The sequence below is a fragment of the Mollisia scopiformis genome (assembly GCF_001500285.1).
Source record: "Mollisia scopiformis unplaced genomic scaffold LY89scaffold_9, whole genome shotgun sequence".
Lineage (NCBI taxonomy): Eukaryota > Fungi > Ascomycota > Leotiomycetes > Helotiales > Mollisiaceae > Mollisia > Mollisia scopiformis.
Window position 1 is genome coordinate 311,024 of NW_017263589.1, and position 12,159 is coordinate 323,182.

The following is a 12,159-nucleotide window of genomic DNA, read 5'->3' on the forward strand; positions in this document are numbered from 1 at the left end:
TTCCCTCCAAAATCCCTGTTTTCAAGATTTCATCTTCCCATTGTCCTCAGCTCCCAACCCTATATTTCAGTTAGCCAATTTTTGCACCACACGGTAAAACGGAACACATACCAACACGTCTCTCCTCCCATTTTGGTGGTGGAATGTTGGTCGTCCCATTCCAAATCCACACAGTCCTCAATGTCCCCTCCAACAAAACCACTCCATGCTCATTGATAAAGTACTCTGCTGGCGCGATAACTGTGCTAGCATGAATGTCTGGAACGCGGGGTAGAAGTGGGTGAGAAATCATGTTGGGCGGTGGAAAGGGCTTCGTGTCGAGGGCAGGAAGGCGTGGTAGTGTCTTCGTGCGCTTGATTGCCTGGTGAAGAATAGGCGGGAGGGTCATTGACTCGTTTGGTATTGTCGGTTGTTGACTCGTTGACGAGGTAGCTGAGAGATGTCTGTTCAAGGCAGGAAGGCGCGGAAGTGTTTTCGGTCGTCTGATTGCGCGGTGAAGGATCGGTGGGAGGGTCATTGAATCGTCGGCGATTGTGGGTTGGTGACTCGTTGAAGCAGCAGCAGCTGGGAGATATATGTCTGATTCTTCATCTTTCCGGTCTTGTTTTTGTAGCATGGGTGGATCATCCAAGTCCATCGCTCGTGTTCGAGGCAATCGTCTACTTTCGTGTTGGGTGTGATTGAGCACTGGATCTACATTCAATTGTTATTGAGATTTTGAAGACGAGCGGGATATCGTATTCAACTTACAGTCCATGATTACTTGGCCGTTGATTCGATTTTGTTCGTGTTTAGATGTTGTCTCCCGTTAAGAATTTTGGGCGTGGTGAAGTCAAAAACACGTCCCCTATTCTCTCGCTAAGCTAAGCGACAAAATCTCCCATTCACAACTTCACAAACACGAATGTATGATTGGCTCCATGATAGCTTTTCTACTTAGGACGTACAATATGATGGAGAGGAAACTTTCATTTGTTTTCGTTTATTCAGATATGTACATGTGATGCAAAAGCCAGGCTTCAACCACGAGTCTCACTCAGTCCTTCACCAGCCCACCTTCACCTCAATATGGTTTCCACCCACGCGGAGCAGGAGGAGGAGCCGGACCATTCCACCTTCGCTCAAACGTAAGCATCGGTCCGTAAATGTCTGGTCGAGCCGTCAACCTGGCGTAAATCTTATCTGCAGTGTAGCCTCCATGAACGGGCCAACTGTTGGTGGTGGCGAGGACTTGCATTCTGTTAGCCAGATCGTCGTAGGTCATTTGCGCCCCTCCTTGGCGATATAAATTGCTTCCTTGGTATAAGTCTCTCAGGGCGTTGACTTCGTTTTGGTACCAGTATCTTTGAGACATTCTGTGCGTTTTAGGTTGTGATATTTATATGAAGGTTGCTGTGTTGATTGTTGTTCGAAAAGAGTTGGGACTTGAGTGAGATGAGAATCAATTATAGCTACAGGTCTCACTTTACTCTTGATAAGTGCTCTTAATCACCGCACTTTGACCGCAACACTAATTCTATTCTCTGGGGGCATTTATGCAAAAGAGTTGCATCATTTAGTCTGGCGAGACGTCATTTCTTGTAGCTTGTTTTGTTATTCATCAAATATTTCCCCCACCCTATTCTTTACACCAACCATATCGTCGCCTTCATCATCAAATCCGATCCCATTCCTTTGGCACCCGGTTGCGCCCCTCCCAGTTCGGTTCCCACGGGGGTTCAACAGGCTCTGCACGAGTTGCATGCCATGGATTGTAATTATCAAGATTGCTATGAATCTGATCTACAATCGTCATGGCGGTATACTTGCGAAGTGGTTGCCAGTTCTGAAGAGTAGCAATGGTATTCATACATGCAGCCATGAAACCAAAATCAATTCTAGCATCACCACCGTTGTATTTGCTTCGATAGAGAAGATGTCGTAAAATTTTAATTTTATGCTCTTGCCATGAGTTGATCCTTTTGATGGTCTTGGAATATTGATTCTCCATGCTGTTGTTATGGCTTTTTGAAGGTTTGGATTCTGGTGTGGATGGTCGAGCGCGAATGAATGTCGAAATACAAATCATTTATAGTTCTGAAGGGCTCGAGATCCCGAAGACTATCTTTTTGAATCATTGAACATCTTCTTTTCTGTGTGAATCCCAGAGGTTGCTATGCTCGCACACGCATTAAAGTACATATGATTCAGATTATGTCAGTAGCATAGCCCTTTGCAGAAAGTTTTGACTTGGTTCGTGTACTAGCTACACGTACAATTCAGGCTCGCTTAAGCATACTTGCGTAGGTATGAACCTTTGCATTTCGTTTTAATGCCTCCGACATTTAACAGAAGATCTTGTAAAATCGTTTCCATTTGGGCATCCGCTCTCTCTCAATCCTATCCTGTTCAATCAAAACAGCAGTGTCTATCTCTCTCCGCCCCGTCACCAGATCCATGTCGCGAGCACGCATAAATGGCGTTCTGAACCATACCTTGTAACCCACGTAAAGTATGATAACAAACGGCATGGCCAAATATGACAAGAAGAACGCCTGAGCTCTGTCATCAGGAGTTGGATCATTGGCACCATAGCCAATTGGCCAAACCGCGGTCCAAAACTGGGCGATGAGTACCAAGCAGTTCAAAATGAAGCCGACCCATGATCCAAGAACGCCAACCTGCGATGTGAATGCGAGCTCGCTAACCTCATGGCCTTGTAGTTTCCAGGCTCTCCGGAACCGAATATGAGCCAAGCAGATAGAACCCCACGTAAAGATTGACGCCAATCCAGACAGAGAGTATAGCCAGTTGAGGGCAGTTTCAGCTTTCTCTTCACCTCCAGCGACAACAAAGCAGAGGCATCCAATTAAGGATGCAACACCAATTGCTACCAAAGGACGTCCCTTGCGGTCGACATATCCAAGAATTCGAGGCGCTTGACCTTGATCCGCTAAAGCCGCAAGCGTTCTAGACGAACCATAAATGGAGGAGTTGCCGACAGACAACACAGAGATCAGAATAACCGCATTCATAATCGAGGGGAGGACGCTGATACCAGCATTTTCGATGGAAATGACGAACGGTGAGGCTTTGGCGTTCACACCTGCGGAACCGGCACTGAGAAGTCTGGAATCTCCGTAGGGGACAAGCAAGGAGACGAGCGTCAAGGAAACCATATAGAACAAGCAAATGCGCCAGAAAACTTGTTTAATGGCAGTTGGAAGAGTCTTTCGCGGGTTGCTGGCTTCAGCTGCCGCCACTGCACACAAGGGATGTCAGTAATATTCCTTAAGCAGAACTCGGGTTAAGGGAAGTTGTTCTTGAAGGAGTGGGAGCTCGTTGTGAATAGATAATGTAGGACCATAAAGTGAGAGGCTGAGAGTACTTACATCCGACAAGTTCTGTTCCACCGAAAGAAAAAGCTGCAGTGACGAATACGGCGCAAAGACCTTTGAAACCATCGGCGAAGGCTCCAGAAAGGATACTGCCAGCTGGTTGTCCTTGCTGATAGCCGGCGTAGTTAGGCTTGACCGTATTGGGGTACCAATAGCTTCCTCCGATGTAGCCACCGCCCGCACCTCCACAATCAAGGACGATGCCGAGGATGATGAAGCCAATAACTGCGGTCACTTTGATAATAGCGAACACGAACTCCGCTTCACCATAACCACGAACACCGAAAAGGTTGATGGCTATAATAACGACCAGAAAGATGACAACCCAAGCAGCTTCGTTTGTGTTAGCCGCTCCAGGCCAATAAGTCAGAGTGATCGAGGCGGCAACGAGTTCAAGAGGAAGTACGACTAGCCATTGGATGGCGTAACTGAATTTGTTAACCAAAGTACATTGTTATAAGTGAACAATGTCTTACTTCCAGCCCATCGCGAAACCCCATGCGGGGTCAAGAAAACGGGTCGAATATGCAGAGAAAGACCCAGCAACTGGGAACAACACAGCCAGCTCACCAAGAGCTTGGACTGTGCAAAAGACGAGGATACCAATAAGTCCGAATGCGATAATCAAAGCCGCCGGGCCCCCAGTCGATAGAGCTTCTCCCGATGTGACAAAAAGACCAGTACCTGCCAAGCAATTAGCCTTGTAAACTTTACGATTCTAAAGTCTCACCAATTGCACCACCAATGGCAATCATTTGCATATGCCTAGACTTAAGTTTCCGACTCAGACCGGAATTGGCCGTTCGCTCAGCAGCGCCTTTGTGATCAAACCCAGCATGAGGCTCCACCGCATACACGATTTGTGCATGGGGATCTCTCTTGAAGCTGTCTACAACTCGTCTAGTCCATGGACGGTTGTGCTCTTCGTCCATACGCATAGCAGTGTCGTAGTCATGGCTGCTCGAGGTTCCCAAGTCTCTCCCATTTTGCCCTTTTTCAGCGTCGGATCCCTCGGTTCCTGACATCTTGCCAAACCAAACTTGGTGCGCGATGTTGCGATTCCAATACAAGTAAGAAGTAAGTAAACACAACGCAAAATACACTATACAAACGAGGAACAGCAATGTGAGATGCCAAGAGCTTGGCAAAAGTTCAAGAAGTGCGAGGCGGGAAAACGGACATTTAAACCAGAATCGCGCAGATCTTCCTAAATTTGTCTACTACGGCGCAGCCTGCTGCCAGCCAGTAAATATTTACGCCGTTGATATCCTTGCAAATAATCAACGTTGGAATCGTTAGTCGGCCGAATGCCCTCCTCAATAATTCCCAATGCCTGCCAATCGCTATGTTACAGTAACTTAAAAAGGGAGGAGGTTATGCCGCGCGTCTTTTCGCCTTCCTGCTACATAGCAACTTAGCACGAACACCGGATTCATAAACGATATGTTGGAACATGCTAAGTCATCATGGCACTCTCAAGATCAAACCTCTTCCTACGACGTTATATCTTTCTATCTATTATCGTATGTAGTGCACATGTCACCAAAACTATATGGTCAGTAGAAAATAAATAATGGACATAGGGATATATGGAACAGCAACGCAAGTAAGAATATCTATGAAACATTCTTCGCATTCTTGCCAATCTAATTTGAGAGGAGAAAGCCACTCTAGAGAGGCTTTTTCAGAGCCTCAAATCTTCATGGGACATGTGGCTTCATGAATTCCCCGAAAGAGTGTCTCGCAAGCCACCAAATGCAAAACACCATCCGTGGGCTCAGACTGGCGGCCTCCCATGTTGAATGGAGCCGGGGTGTCCTGCAATACCCCTGACTGACCGGCAGTAGTATACGAGAGCGAGATACCTTTTGGGAATTTTGGCTATCTCCGGCAATGCAGCCAATGAGCCATCACTGGTCAAGGTGAGATCATGGCATGCATTTTAGGAACCTCACATGTGATACATCAATCTTCACGTCTTTTCAAATGGATGAGCCAGTAGCTCAAACGGGCGACCTTGCTTACAGAGACGAACCTTCTTCTATGCCCGAAAGTCTTCGGGCTGTTGGACGTGCACCTCTTCTCCTATTTTGTGCAATTCGCTTCGAGAAGTGCTGTCTATGCAAAATCACTGCCATTATCGAACCGAGCCAATATGGGCCAGAGAATATTCCAACAGCACTGAACTCACCTGGTAATATTGTGATGCTACCGAGAACAAATTGACTGTGGAAAGTCGTCACCTTCTCAGAACGTAAGATTACAACAATAATTCCAGCTGAAGTGATACCACATGCCAATACAATCGTGAGTACTTTACTTCTCGATCCAATTTCGCGTTTTTACTTACCCACAAATCTTTAGCGTTAGAAAGCGTGGGCCATTCGCTCTTACATGTGTACAAGTCAAGGACTGTTCCTCGGCCCCAACATTTCTAGACATCTAAGCTATAGTAGGGTCCTTGGGAAACTCAAGGACAAAGGAACACTAATCGAAATTGGAACAATCATTGGTCAAGACTTTCGCCGACCGACTGGTAGTAGACGGCGCACCATCTGACAGCCTCTACGCTGTTAACATGATCAACTACTGGGACGTTGGCTTCAACATGTATCGTGAGAAGTGCCATGCCCACTTCTTCGAGACCGATATCTTGCATCCTAGTCCGGCTTTGCAGGCACGAAAGGACAAGATAGGCATCATCTGAATCGCCCATGTTCTGCATCAATGGACATGAGAAGGTCAAGTCCTAGCGGCAAAGCAGTTGGTTGAGCTTTCGCATGTTGGGCCTATTGTAGCAGGTTACCAGGTTGGAGCCGAGGCGGCATATTATCAGCCTGTGACACAGCTCATGAAAGTTGATAGTTCCATGCATCATGCAGCGTCGTTTGCGAGAATATGGAAACAGGTAGGAGAGGAAACGGGGTCGAGGTGTCAAAGTGAGGCTTGTTTGAAGACCATTGTCTCATATGGGGATGCAACCTGAGGAGCTGCCACTTGATAAACGTTTTCTTCAATTCTCAGTTGAGCGACTTGGGCAGATTTCATCGAAGTATGCTTCGATAAGTATTTTCTATGAACGGGTACGAAGATATGCGAAGTGAAACTACCCAATTCACATCATTTGGACGGGTTCAAAAATCTGTACTAAAATTTCATTCTTGATAGACTTGAAGATATCAAGCTCTCAAACGCTACAAAGAAATCCATGCATAAAAGACTTTCCCCCTCTAATTCTGGTTTCATGCACCGTACTCTCCACCAATATCGCTATTGACTGCAATTCCAAGCGTAACAAAAAAATCCATGCATAGAACACTTTTGTTCCTCCAAGCTCCCCAATTCTCGCTATTAACTTCATCTGCAAGCACAATACAAAATCCATGCAAAAAACACTTTTAATTCCCCCAATCCCGTTATTTGCGAGCCATGACCCTCACAAGATAAATCGCTCAATTCTTCCATGAGGAAGACATCCTCTCGTACTCTGTAGAACCTTTTCTAAGTTTCCTTCTCTTCAACATGGCCCTGGACCCCAACTCTTGGGGGGTCCATCGGGTTGAGGTGGTTGCCAAGCATATTGACGCTGCCTCTGCTCTCCCAGCTCTCCATACCCTGACTGCTCTCCTTGATTTGCGTAATCCGATTGTCCTCCTGACGATGCTGGGTTTCCTGCCTGTGCTGTGTATCCTGATTGTCCTCCGTATCCCGCCTGGCTTGTCTCTCTAGCCCGACTTGACTCTCCTGCCTGACCCGCCTGTCTTGAAAGCCAGTCGTCGAAGTCAATGTTTTCAAGTTGATTTCTAATCGTGCTAGCAGTGTAAATGCGGTCTTTGCTGGGCCGATTGTTCATTTGGCCGACTAACCAACGAATATCGTCCTTTTGTTTACGGAAATCTTGGAGATCCTTAATTTCGTCCTTTCCCCATGCTGGTGGCATCTCGGACCCGGTGGAAACTTAGTTGTATGTTTGGAGATAGACTTTTGATCGAGAAGATAATTATTCGGAAGCCAAGTTCGACGATGTGGTAGGAGACTTAGAGGTAGAGTTTGAGAACGTTTGGAGTGTTGAAGTGATACTCTAGAGCCTAGGAAAAAATTGTGTCTTATTTATATAACTCGGGACTTCTCGTGAATCACCATGTTCGACGTTTTCTGCAATGAGTGTGAATGATCTGGCGCATTCAAAGTCAGTGTGCTCGCTTGACCTAGACCTTGATGCTCTACAGTTGTGAATAATGGCCAGGGTCTTGATAGATGCTTGATATTCGGAACATTGAGTGCAATTTGCACCTAAACCCCAACCAAACGCCTAGATAGGCAATGGAGCTCCACGAAAACAGTAACCTATGTAAACCTTCCCACTCTTTCTGTACTCTTGAATTCTGGTCGCTTCTTGGACTAGAAGGGGAAGGCAAGTGCTCGAGACCAACCTTCAAGCTTTATTCGACTCATGATGTACCGTTGTGCTTGTGTAGAAGTTTATGGCTGCAAAAAAATAGTATTGCAATAGTAGATAATTCTTCCTGTTCCCTGCCATTGTCCTAGTCTTGGACACTTGCCCGCGCTTTGATTGGGATCTTGAAAATGTTCTGACTGAGTGTTTGGGATATCGTTGACACCAGCGTAGAGTCTGAGAGAAATGTAGTAACTTTATGAAGGCGCATCTTGCTGTAGCTGTCTGAACGTGGCACGGCGGGACAGCTAGATGTTGACATTCCCATGAAACGACGAAGTCTGGTGAGTCTTGAAGGATTGCGGTGCCAAGGGCAGCACAAGAATATCATGATAAATACGGATGTATGAAGTCATCAGCGGGAGAAAGATGTGATCTGAGAATATATATGTGGTTTTCAGAGTCAGCAGACAAGACTGGGATAGCGAGCAGTGCTTTAAAAAGCATTCTTGTTTGGACTGTGTAACTATGAACCCTATCCGTACATTACTTCGACTCAATGATAGTCTCTCTAATCCAGGAAGAAGATTTGTCATGCTAGCGTAAATTGATGGGAGCAGAAGTAAAACAAAGCAAACTGGACGCATGAAAATCTCTAGCTCGGAGATTGAATCAATGATCATCAACGTTGGAACGTCAAGCGAGTCCGACTTGGACTGTAACTGATTACCATACGTATTGAAGGCATTCTATATAACATGATGTGAAACGAATACATTGAATATTTTGTACCTACTTGAAGTCGGACAACCGCGGCGTCCATACGCCACAATTTTAGGCTCTTTCCCGCCAAACCTCCCGAACCGTCAAGGCGCTAAAAACTCTCCACAAGGCTGAAGACTAAACCTCCACCATCTGTGACAAGGTCTGCGAAAGCACTCCTCAATACTCTACCTCACAATGAACAACTCTCAGTTCCGGAAGCTGGTCCTCGATACACCTGCTCGACAAGCAAACGCATCTTCGCCGCCTGCGGAAGGCCAGAGTATTCGCAATGGCGTATCCGCGACACCAACCGCGCTGGGCTCCAGGATGAGGAGCTCTATTCCTATGACACCGTACGTCTGCTCCCTCGCCAAGACGTGAAAAACCATACTAATAATTTCACAGACGTTCAATAGCAGGTCGAACCCCACACAACGACTTTGCCCGCCAGCTCGCGGAACGAAATTCCTCAACCTCACAATCACAGAAAAAGTTCCGCAGTAGTGCAGCTCCTAAAGGTGCGAAATTACCTCAGGGTTACGTTGATCGTGCGAAACAAAGGAGCGGTGGAGATGAGGAGGAAGAGAATGATAAGGTGAAGAGGGTCAAGGCATTGGAGGAGATGATGAAGCTGCAGCAGATCGATGAGGAGACATTTGTTAAGCTACGAGAGGAGATCCTAGGGGATGATGTGGGCGCTGAGAGGGCGGGGTTGGTCAAGGGTCTGGACTGGAGTTTATTAGAGAGGGTTAGGAGAGGTGAGGTGGATGTTGGAGATGTGCTTGAGCCCAAAGCGAAACCTGCTGCCGAGGAGCAAGTCGATGAGGGTGAGGAAGTGGGGAACGGGGAGGATATGGATGATGAGTTTGAGAAGCTGGAAGACAAGGAGGTGGAAGCTGTCGTTCACGAGAAAGCCAAGAAGAAGGGTGAGATGGCTCCTCCTGCCTTGACAGGCAAGAAACGGAATAGAGATCAGATATTGGCTGGGATGAAGGCTGCAAGACAAGCGGCGAAAGAAGCTGCACAACCTAGCCTCGGTTCGAGATTCAAGAAAGTTGGTGAGAAGAGAGCCGAGAGTAGGATTGAGAGGGATAGTAAAGGAAGGGAAGTGCTTATTACGATCGATGAAGACGGAAACGAGAAAAGGAAAGTTAGAAAGCTCCAGCTCGTCGAAAAAGAGCCCGAGGAGAAGGGCAAGGGTCTTTTGATGCCGGACAAAGATGCCAAACCTTTGGGCATGGAAGTTCCAGACGTCCCGCCAGCAGTCGAGGAAGAAGACATCGACATATTTGACGATGTTGGAGATGATTATGATCCTTTAGCTGGGCTTGATGAGGATGCCTCCGAAGAACAAGGCGAAGACGGCGAAGTCACAGAAACAACGAAATCAGAACCAGAAACAAAGTCCGAACCGGGAAGTATGGGACCGCCACCTAGGCCAAAACCAGCTGCACGAAATTATTTCGGCAACTCAAAGTCCTCAGCAGAAGAAGATGGCTCCAAGCCCGCTGCATTATCGGATCCAGTTTTCATGGCAGCTCTCAAGAAAGCATCGTCACTTACACCTATCGAGAAAGCCTCGAAAAGCGAAGAGGAACTCACTAAAGAGGCTCGTCGCAAGAAAATGTTGCAGCAGGATGACCGCGATGCTCAGGATATGGATATGGGCTTTGGTAGTAGTAGATTTGAGGATGAAGAGGACTTTGAAGAGAAGAAAGTTAAGTTGAGTGTGTGGGGTGGTGGAGATGATGACGGCGATGATGAGAAAGGCGAGGGTGAAGGCAAGCGAAAGAGAGGCCCCAAGAAGAGGAAAGGAGACTCGAATAGTGCTGCTGATGTCCTGAAAGTCATGGAAAGGAGAAAGGCAGAATCTTAGAAAGCTTCGCAATCTAAATTACATGATGCTATGATTCTCGAAAATGGTCTCGCGATATATTTTTTTCATGAAACCCCGTTGGCTCTATTGACCGCATTTGCCCTCTCTAAACTGTCTTCCAGAACGCCCCAAAATCGCTTGACATCCAGGTTTCTAGGAATTTTGACCCCTTCCTCGCCTTCTGGCAGCAGCTTCACAATCGTCCTCCCTGTCTCTGCACCATTCTGTGCCTCCTCATGACTTCCTTCAGTGACAACATGGACATCATACCTCTCCTTCCTGTCCTTGCCATCTTCAAAGTCATAGAACGGAATCTCAGCTCCCGCAATTCCATCCAAAATAACAGCTACTGCAAGAGGATCATGCAACGGCGGGCCCTCTTCAATCCCAAACACATCCTTATACGTCTTAGCAAAGAAAAGCAAAAGCTCAACCAGCATCTTCCTCAATGTACTCTTCCCCTCGCCTACTTTCCCGTCCTCCAAAACACTGGCGGCACCGCCTCCTTTCCCATGCAACAACAAACTCTGCACCTCTCCCGTAGCAAGCACGAGATGCGTAACATCTAACGGAATCATAACCATCTTAGTCCTCAACACCGGATTCGAGAACAATGCCTGTGCGGCTTCAGGGTCAACGAGGATATTGAACTCAGCCCACGCGCTCCAATTCCCAATCCTTTCTCTATCGTCCACTTTCCCCATCGGTGCATTGGTGAACCCACCTCCTATCGCGCCGCCCATGAGACTTAGTCCTTTGATATGCTCCGCTACTTCTGGATGTTGCTCGAATAACAAGGCGATGTTGGTTAGTGCCCCTGTGGCTATTAACCAAGCTGTGCCTTTGGGCGTGGAGAGGAGAGCCGTGGACATGGCTTCGATGAATGGCTCCGTGGCGTGGGTATTGATTGGGGTGGGAAGGAGAGTGGTCCCGTCTAGACCAGATGCGCCGTGGATTGCTGGGGCGTGCACAGCGGGACGGGTGAGGCCATTTGCGGAGCCAGGGTAGACGGGGATGGAGGGCGCACCGATAGCTGTTAGGAGGGAGAGGGCATTGTGGGTTGTGTGTGGGAGGGATGAGTTTCCGTGGACGGTGGTTATTCCTAGGAGGTTGAGTGAGGGGTGGTAGGCGGACATGAGGATGGCGAACGCGTCCTATGCCATTTTTAGCTTTATATACATTAACGTATTGATGATAAAGTCAAGATAGGAGACTTGAGAGGCATTTCGAGAGAGACTTTGAGTGAGGACAACATGAGTCACGTGGTAAGAAATGCTTCCATTCTGAATGCGAGAGCATACAGCCAGCATTGGGACGTCAACAGCCAGCCACTTGGCACTTGGTAATATAGGAGCCAAGAGGGTATGTCTTGGAGCGGAACGTACATACATCATGCCCTACGAGACTTGTTAGAAGACGGTCTAGGCGAGAGGGGAAGTTGAGGACATACCTGGATCACAGTCCAGCCAGACTGGAATTTTGTCTTCGCTCCCCATTCTGTAGTCCCTAGGTCAACTCTTCTACGACTGGAACGAAACTTTCGTAATGAAAAGAGAGCCCTTTCGAATGGTGAGTATGTTTTGGTGTTGTTGAAAAGTGGGAGAGACTCGGCGAAGATCTTCTAGTAGTTTAAGCGAAGTTCACCCCTTTTATGTTATTTTAGGATGTTAATGGCGAAATCTGAAATAGAGACCCAAAATCTAGTCAAGAAGTTGACAATAGCTCTAAGATGAACCTGTTCACGG

General features: G+C 47.2%; 6 protein-coding genes across 6 annotated transcripts; 1 reads left to right on the forward strand and 5 right to left on the reverse strand.

Annotated features, from left to right (window-relative positions):
* Positions 1 to 21: 21 nt before the first annotated feature.
* Positions 22 to 757, reverse strand: LY89DRAFT_667652 (uncharacterized protein; the record flags this gene model as incomplete). Its single annotated transcript, XM_018212991.1, has 3 exons — positions 22 to 59; positions 112 to 693; positions 751 to 757. The coding sequence occupies 3 exons, from the start codon at positions 755 to 757 to the stop codon at positions 22 to 24; spliced, it is 627 nt and encodes a 208-aa protein (XP_018072926.1).
* Positions 758 to 2,324: 1,567 nt separating this feature from the next.
* Positions 2,325 to 4,309, reverse strand: LY89DRAFT_642946 (amino acid permease; the record flags this gene model as incomplete). The annotated part of the gene is made up of 4 exons (XM_018211775.1): positions 2,325 to 3,241; positions 3,372 to 3,805; positions 3,854 to 4,061; positions 4,108 to 4,309. 4 exons carry the CDS (start codon positions 4,307 to 4,309, stop codon positions 2,325 to 2,327), a joined length of 1,761 nt encoding a protein of 586 aa, XP_018072927.1.
* A 2,585-nt stretch (positions 4,310 to 6,894) lies between these two features.
* Positions 6,895 to 7,473, reverse strand: LY89DRAFT_717164 (uncharacterized protein; the record flags this gene model as incomplete). Its single annotated transcript, XM_018218328.1, has 1 exon — positions 6,895 to 7,473. Exon 1 carries the CDS (start codon positions 7,315 to 7,317, stop codon positions 6,895 to 6,897), a length of 423 nt encoding a protein of 140 aa, XP_018072928.1. The 5' UTR covers positions 7,318 to 7,473.
* Positions 7,474 to 8,003: 530 nt separating this feature from the next.
* LY89DRAFT_499413 (uncharacterized protein) lies at positions 8,004 to 8,534 on the reverse strand. Its single transcript, XM_018207952.1, has one exon. It carries the CDS (start codon positions 8,454 to 8,456, stop codon positions 8,082 to 8,084), a length of 375 nt encoding a protein of 124 aa, XP_018072929.1. The 5' UTR covers positions 8,457 to 8,534; the 3' UTR covers positions 8,004 to 8,081.
* A 137-nt stretch (positions 8,535 to 8,671) lies between these two features.
* On the forward strand, positions 8,672 to 10,446 carry LY89DRAFT_642948 (uncharacterized protein). Its single transcript, XM_018211776.1, has 2 exons — positions 8,672 to 8,891; positions 8,944 to 10,446. The coding sequence occupies exons 1-2, from the start codon at positions 8,734 to 8,736 to the stop codon at positions 10,412 to 10,414; spliced, it is 1,629 nt and encodes a 542-aa protein (XP_018072930.1). The 5' UTR covers positions 8,672 to 8,733; the 3' UTR covers positions 10,415 to 10,446.
* On the reverse strand, positions 10,437 to 12,150 carry LY89DRAFT_683518 (putative uridine nucleosidase). The gene is made up of 3 exons (XM_018214719.1): positions 11,865 to 12,150; positions 11,800 to 11,811; positions 10,437 to 11,568 (listed from the first exon to the last, which is right to left on the reverse strand). The coding sequence occupies exons 2-3, from the start codon at positions 11,806 to 11,808 to the stop codon at positions 10,480 to 10,482; spliced, it is 1,098 nt and encodes a 365-aa protein (XP_018072931.1). The 5' UTR covers positions 11,809 to 11,811; positions 11,865 to 12,150; the 3' UTR covers positions 10,437 to 10,479.
* Positions 12,151 to 12,159: the final 9 nt, after the last annotated feature.